This window comes from Pygoscelis adeliae, unplaced genomic scaffold (genome assembly GCF_000699105.1).
Source record: "Pygoscelis adeliae isolate BGI_AS28 unplaced genomic scaffold, ASM69910v1 Scaffold85, whole genome shotgun sequence".
NCBI lineage: Eukaryota > Metazoa > Chordata > Aves > Sphenisciformes > Spheniscidae > Pygoscelis > Pygoscelis adeliae.
The window spans coordinates 8,266,297-8,273,632 of record NW_008824900.1 but is presented as its reverse complement, the minus strand read 5'-3'; the positions used below and the strand labels follow the sequence as shown (position 1 = coordinate 8,273,632).

The 7,336-nt window shown below is 43.2% G+C and overlaps 1 protein-coding gene across 1 annotated transcript in view; it reads right to left on the bottom strand.

Moving 5' to 3' along the window:
- Positions 1–1,059: 1,059 nt before the first annotated feature.
- LOC103917599 (putative RNA exonuclease NEF-sp) overlaps positions 1,060–7,336 on the bottom strand; it is a 15,732-nt gene continuing 9,455 nt past the window's right edge. Inside the window, exons 11-19 of the mRNA XM_009324787.1 lie at positions 6,904–7,040; positions 6,481–6,589; positions 6,024–6,134; positions 5,762–5,899; positions 5,170–5,262; positions 4,442–4,661; positions 3,713–3,906; positions 3,421–3,530; positions 1,060–1,284 (exon numbers count right to left, since the gene is read on the bottom strand). Coding sequence (XP_009323062.1) covers positions 1,215–1,284; positions 3,421–3,530; positions 3,713–3,906; positions 4,442–4,661; positions 5,170–5,262; positions 5,762–5,899; positions 6,024–6,134; positions 6,481–6,589; positions 6,904–7,040 — 1,182 coding nt within the window. The 3' untranslated portion in view covers positions 1,060–1,214. The remainder of the gene's footprint in view (positions 1,285–3,420; positions 3,531–3,712; positions 3,907–4,441; positions 4,662–5,169; positions 5,263–5,761; positions 5,900–6,023; positions 6,135–6,480; positions 6,590–6,903; positions 7,041–7,336) is intronic.

The window sequence follows — 7,336 nt, the reverse complement described above, 5'->3', positions numbered from 1 at the left end:
GGTGAGCATCTACTACCTGCTCACCAGTGCTGCCTCTGGGCTAGTGCTGCATTTGCCTTTCTCTCCCTTGCCTTTATTTTTGCCTGCTCCTCCACGCGGCAACTCCCAACTTCTCCATAAGCTGCTCTTTGCTCAAGAGCCCAGCAAAATGAACTTGGGGTTGGAAAGTAGGAGGGTGTAAATATTCTATCAGCTGTATTTAATAATTTCTGGAATAAGAACTATTTCAACTTTATCTCAGCCTATTCTAATTCATATCAAGAAATCCTTCGTCTCACGTTCAAACCTCGTAACAAACATTTCCTTTTTTTCTTTTTTTTGAGTGTCGAAAGCTCTCCTAGGCATCCTCGTGCTTGGAAATTCAGTATGTGAACAGGAGATGCTCAAGCAGCCTTTATTTGAGGTGGCAATGGCTGCAAAGCACAGGACTGAAGCTGTCAGGTTGCAAATCACCTCGTCCTACTGCTGGTAGTGCAATGAGTCTTACTGCAACTCTGTGCTTCTAGCTCCCTGCTGAAAGCGATGAGGTGTGAAGTTCGCACAGACGTGTGCTTTCCTTAAAATGGCCCTTGCCCCTCCCACAGCCACACTGTAACTTCTCTTTTTTCCTTCTTTTTTGTTTGTGAGGGGTGGGGGGGGTGGTCAGGGAGGGAGGAGAAAGGAGATTGTCCAAGAAGTATGACTCACCAATTCCTCCTTTCCATGGACTAAGTACAGTACTTTCCCGGAAAGGAGGCAGCGACTCTGCATCAGAGCTGGCACAGCACATTTCCAGAAATCCACACAATTCCTGAGAACAGCTTTTAACTGCTGAGCAGCTGCTGCAGGTACTGCATTAACTTGGCTTGCTGGTTTACGGCCTGCAATGTTTCGGTGAAGACACCCCAGCCGGTACGTCAGTCTCCGGCAATGAACGACTCGCTGAGTTGCATCTTACAGGCCAATACTGATGCAACACTCCCCCGGTTTGTCCCCAGCTCTTCCTCAGCACTTGCCTAGCTCACCCACTGCCAAGGAAAACTGCCACAGCAAGAAGGGTTAATGGAAAAGGTTTTGTGCTTTAGGATGTTTTGAATAGCTTTTATTTTTAGACTTTGTAAAAGATACAGAGTGAAAGCCTATTGTTCTTATGGTAAGAGATCTTTACAAATACATCAATATTTAAAGTAATTAAAAATATCTTAACAAAAGACTTAGCTTAAAAATTTGGCAGTTTAACAACCACTCCTCCCTCCGTCATCTTTTATTCCCATCAGACCAAGGCCAGACTGTGATCCATGTGTGCTGGAACATAAACAAGAGGTGTGTTATTTCTGCTCAGGGCAGCCTCGATGCACGTGAGCTTGCTGGTCTAGTAGTGAGCAGCCTGCAACCCTCAGGGTCAGCGGATTGAAAAACTGTATTTTTTTTTTTTTTCTCCACCCAACAATTATTTGGCCTTCTTTTTAATCAAGAAACCTCCTCTGGACTGTCAGTCCTCTGGGACACTAATATAGGAACCTCACTTGGCAAGAAACGGAAGTGTGGGATGGAGCTCCCTTCCAACGCACTCAGCAGCCTGAGAGAGATGTGAGCCCAGGCTCTCTGAGCTTCTGGAGGCTCCTTGTGGGTGCAAACTCCTGAATCCACCCGTTCTGCTAGTGGGATTCATATCCCTCGGTGATGCGAGACAACAGGCAAGCTTGTGCTAAGCGAGGCTAGTTTGAGATGGCCCTTGAAAAGTAGATTTGGACCTGCTAAGACCAGTGAATCTGCTGCAGAAGACACATGTGTGGACAGTAACTCCACAGCCATCCTCTCCTCAAACCTTTCCAGTGGGGCTGACAGGTTAGTACGCAAAGTAACTGAGGTGACACTGGTGTAGAGAAGAGGCAAATGATTGCTCAGAAATGTAAAAACTGACTCGGTTATAGCCCAGAAGAAGGCAGCAGATAACGAAAGGACCGCATGCACTACTAAACTGCCCGCAGAGGTTAGCCCTCCGTTCAGGCCTCCCCACGGCTGATTTAAACTGTGGCAGTATTTGATACTGAGCTTGTGCAAGAAACCATTTGCACACAGCTACATGCAATCAGCACTTCTCTAATAAGGTAGGAATTGCTGCTGTCTCATTTTGTATGCTATTATTCTTTGGGGGGTGTGTGTGGAGGAACAGCTTAATGATCTTTACTTAAGACAAATTATTAAAAAAAAAAAAATCTAAAAAATTATTCTTTTTTAAAAAAGTTATTTGAAGCTGAACAATTAGAGCAGATCATGCCAAGAGCAGCCCTTGGCATGCAGCCTTGCTGAAACGGTTTGTCACTGGCATTAAGCCTAAATATACTCCTGGCTTGGGCTGCATCTCCCTTCTAGGGACACTGGTGCGGAGGCTAATACAGCATCGTGACTCTTCTCAGGAAGCTTTGCAAGTAAGAGAGGGGAACCTGGCCGGCCTGCCTCGCCAGGAAGAGATGCTGCCGAGCAGCTCTGTCTCCCTGTTTCTATTTCAGGGCGTGTCTTCTGTCTCCACAAGGAATGGTACCCCTTCTGTTGAAGGGAAAGTGGAGAAAAGCAAGGGTAGATGTGACCTTTATTTGACTGTCTGAACGGTGACACAGTAAGAGAACAGAAAGAAGACTGTTGAAGTAAGTATGTACTCAGCAACTAAGGCCTTGCCTGGGAAAGATTTAACCTTTCTGGTTAATAATTAAGCAGTGAATGACTGTGGCAGTTCAGGCCCCAGGGTCTGAAATGCAGGAAGCCCACCCCATCTGGAAGCATCCCTGATACTAGTGCTGAAGCCCAACTCAACTCTAGGACTTGCCCTTTCCTATGAAAGCTTAAGGACTCGGTGAAAGTGTTCTTTTTTTTCCCAGTCATGTTCCTCACATAAGAATGAGGGCATGAACCACCTCCTTGATCAGCTATGGCTGAAGCATGTACGTCAGCGTACCACAAGACAGCTGCCTTGGCTGTAGCAGTTAGGTGGTTTTAAAAAACAAATAAGCAAAACCCCACCAAAACCACCCAAAAAACTGGCTGCTGTGGAAACTCTGCTTGATTCTCTCATGGGCACATAAAACTTACCTTGCTGTCAATAGGGATGAAACATCCAACTGGGGAAGGTAGGTGAACTGAGAATACCTGTACAATTAATCAACACCGTGTACTTCAGCCTTGCTAATCTGGACGATCAGCTACCTAAGTGGTTTCAGCACTTGTGCTTGTTCTGGATCAGGCATGGCTTATGGGCAGAACTTACTGTTCAGGTTTTTATTGGCCTAACATGAAAGTCAGACTGAATAAGTACAACAGCTTCTTCAGGTCTTCTCTCAGGCTTTCACTTCCTTGTGCGGGGTTTTAATTTTTAATAGATTAAAATAAAAACATTTGGCTATGTATTTTCCTTGGCTCTTTGCAAAATAGGTGGCAAGTTACCTGTTCACTCCAGGAAAGAGAACAACGCACAGGGTGTTATTCTGCAGACTTCTATAAAGCTTTTTGATATGCTGATCTAACTTCTTCACCTTTTTCCTTAGATCCTGCTCCTGCATAACAGAATATAAGTATTAAAATCCCCAATTCATCTGCAGATCTGTAGCAATCACACTTAAAAGTGCGTGTGGCAAGACTGACCCTTGGGCAGTGTCAGGGTGAGTTACCACTCCTGGTTCCCAGGGCAGTACCTCCTCACTAACTGCAACAAACATCAGCATAGCCTTAAACTCACAGAGTCAGACAGTTGCTCCGTTTTCTCATATACGATGTTTCCTCCTTGATTCCCATTGCTGTGATTCATTTGCCAAATCCATCTCCAGAGGTGACCTGAAGCAAGAGCGTGCCTACTTCTTAGTTTGCTGCCCTTCACAGTCCATCCCTTTATAACTTCAAGGGCATCCACAGCACTTTGTGATTTCTGGAATTCTGAAACACAAAGAGACGGGGAACATGCTTTGGCAGTGATGCTGCTGCCCTGTTCCTTGGCACCTGTAGGGCAGGGCTAAAGATGTGGAGCAGGAGGGAGATGAGAAACTGAAATCACTGCAGCAAGCAGATCCTTATCTTGCTACAGGTAAACATCAGACTATAGAAATGCCAATTAATTGCAACAGCACTCATCCAGTTGTTCCCCTCACCTTTTTAGAGGTGATTACTTGTCTGTGTGAAGCTGCACGGTAGCCAGCCCTCACGTTGAGGTACTGGAGCCAATGAACTATCCTGAAACTTTTCTAAGTAAAGATCATCTTTTTTTTTTAAGCAGGTGGTTTTTTTTCCTTTTAAATATTTAGCTGTAAACTTCTCCTCCAAACAATACACGCTTTCACTGGAGTATTTTAAATACCATCACTTTGAGCATACGTGAGTTTTAGTAGCTCTTGCTCTGTGTGTGCAAAGTCCCAAGGGCTGCTGAATGTGCTTATTTGAAGGAAATCGGCAGGCTGTATGTGAAGCTACTTACTGAGGAAACAGCAGTTTCTGTGCTTTCCACTCTGGAGATCCTTCGGCAGGAACAGTGTTTCCAGGTCTTTCAACTGGCTGAATTCTTCTTGCAAGTCCATCTCTGTTAATGACTTCTTTAGACCCGCCACATAAATCACACCTTCGTTTTCTACATCCAGTTCTAGTTCCTTTATCAAAACATCACAGTCCAGCACTGCTGCAGTGACAGGTCTCTGAACCTGGGGTGGATTCAGAAGGAACAAACGCAGCACATCAGCCTGTGTTCTGAGCTTCTATTTTAAATTATTTTCTCCCATTACCAAAAGTTGACAAGCTATTTTCCCTCCCTTGAAAAAAAAATATGACTAATGAAGGCTAACTTAATTAGTCATGAAAAAGGAAGAGAGATCATGTTTGTAATGCAAAAACACTATAAAATTAAGAACACCATACTTTGTATATGGCATTTTAACACTGTTACTTGGCTCTTCCTTTTAAAGCTGCAGTTGGAGGTCAGAATGCTTTCTAACCCCCTTCTGCTGACAGGCAGAAAGAAAAAAAAAAGAGGGCTGTAACCATTTCCTTTCTGCCAGTGGCCCTAAATTGTCCGGGGACAGGGAGATGGTGGTAGCACAACCAGACAGCATTTGCCCAGACGCTATGCTGTGAGTAGATGTTAAAAGAGACATATTGGATGCTGTTCCTGTGCTCAACTTAACTTAGGCTTTTGCTATTTGCATTGTTTACCTTAATGCAGGATCCTGCTACCTCAGCTCCATTTAAGCTTTCCACAGCAAGCTGGGCAGCTTCCAGCACTTCATACTGGATACAGACATAGGGCTTGAAACAGAACGATAAGATACTTCAGGCTTATCAATAAGACACATTAGCCCTCCCTTTTTAAAAGTCAGGTCTCAATAAAGTTGTGTTTTCTTTTAAAAATAGAATACAAAAAGGTTTGGGAGTAATATATTTGACACTCCATATACCATAGCTGTTAAAAACCAACCTTCAATTAGCTTGTCAATAACAACTTTTTTTTTTTGCCATTAAAGGCATATAAGTTCTCTCAAGAGAGACAAAAATCATCTCAGCTTCTCCAGTGCTCAAAGTCCTCTAGCTTGAACAGCACAGTTAAGCCACATGAGCTGTGTTTATTCTTGTCATTGAGTGGAGCAGCTTTTAGATCCCCTGAATTGTTGTAGCTGATGACTAAACCACCAGAAAAAAACCCAAACAGACTAACTGGTATTTCAGTGGTTCTAATCCAGATCTTTCCAGGAGATTACGCGGGCCATCCATGCCTGTCAGCAAGCTTAATGCTTTGAGTGCTCCTCACCTGGTATGTTTCAGTTACCACTGTAAGAGATTGGATTGGTCCACACCTCCCAAATTCTTTTTTTACAGACTTCAGGCAAAAGCTTTCTTCAAAAGGACCTGCGTAAATTGTCAGCATGTCAGTCAGCTTGCTTCTCACCTGTAGGAACACAGATTAGAGAAGGAACTTCACAAAGCAAAGGAGCTAACTACTTGGTTCCTCCAGATAAATAATGTCTCTTTCCAAGCTCAGCAATGAAGAGTATTCTCAAAAAAAATAGTACCTTTTCACAAAGTCCAGCAAGAAGGTGAGATGCAATGTACTCTGGACCCAAGCTGAACTGAATGATACTGAATGTGGACAGGGGAACATCTTCTAAGGCTCTCTGAAGAATCTGGGGGGGGAAAAGAGTGTACAAGGCTCAAAGAGGTAGAAGACAATTGTACTGCAAAGGATCAGGAACAAAGCTATTGAACTCAATTCCCAACTTTAATTTTCATTATTGTCCAAGGAAGCCCTCAGGCAGAAATTCTTCTTTAGTGAGTCATAAGAGGATGTAGAGGATCAAAGCTTATTTCCGAAATGTTAAAATGGATTTAGCTAACCTGGTATTAACACTATTGCTAACAGTACTGTCAGTCAGCTTTTTAAAATAGGACTCATCTACCCACCCCCCCCAGAACAAGAACTTTGAACTACTTTGATGCTTGCTTAGACCAACCCACTCGAAGTCCATTCACCTGTTTGTTTGAAGTGCTTAGGTTACTCTGACGCAGGCCAGAAAAGTCTAGGTCCTGTCTGCCCAAAAGGAGGGGTTTTTGGCCAGTCACCTGCAAGCAGTCTAAAAAACTAGCAGAGAGAAGAAAGCTGTGAATCACAGTACTTATCAATATGGCGAATTAAAAGCTTTCAAGAAGTGCTTGTCAGAGAAAAATTATACAGTTCATTAAAGAAATTTGAAAGAATATTCTTGTCCTCAACATAAAAAACAGCCTAGAAAATGCTTTGTGAAATTTAAGATGCAAGTTCTGAAAGGTTTTCTGTGCTATGCTACAAATATTTGTGTCTCTCTCTGAAGATCCTGATGGCTTCTGAAAAAACGTAACGCACTTCTTTGAGGATTCAACTGAAGGAAAACCATGCATATTTGAGAATCTTATTACCATGGTTTGGATAAATGTGGAGGCTCATTCAACTGTTTCTGGACCCTACACTCTTGTGGCTGGAACGCAGCTTTGTTCTGTGAGACCTCAGCCAGTTTTTCAGTTGTCAGAAGCATCTCCAAGTTTAGTTCTGCTACCTTGGGCAAAGAAAAAGATTAGTAGTTGGCTTTCATCTCAGCTAATTGTAGCTAACCAAAAAGCATGTGCTTTCTCTATGAGTCACCTAGGCACACTCCACAGTAGTGAAGAAAAACAGGCATTAATTTCTTGCCTTATTATTTTTTGTTGTCATTTTCAAGCATGCAGCACTCACAGCATCAACCAGCAATCATCTCCAAAAAAGTTCTCTCAGAAATCAACGACACAAGCAAGACACTCATAAAACCAGCTGAATCACTACCACAACATGCAAGGTCTCTCACTTCTTTCATCT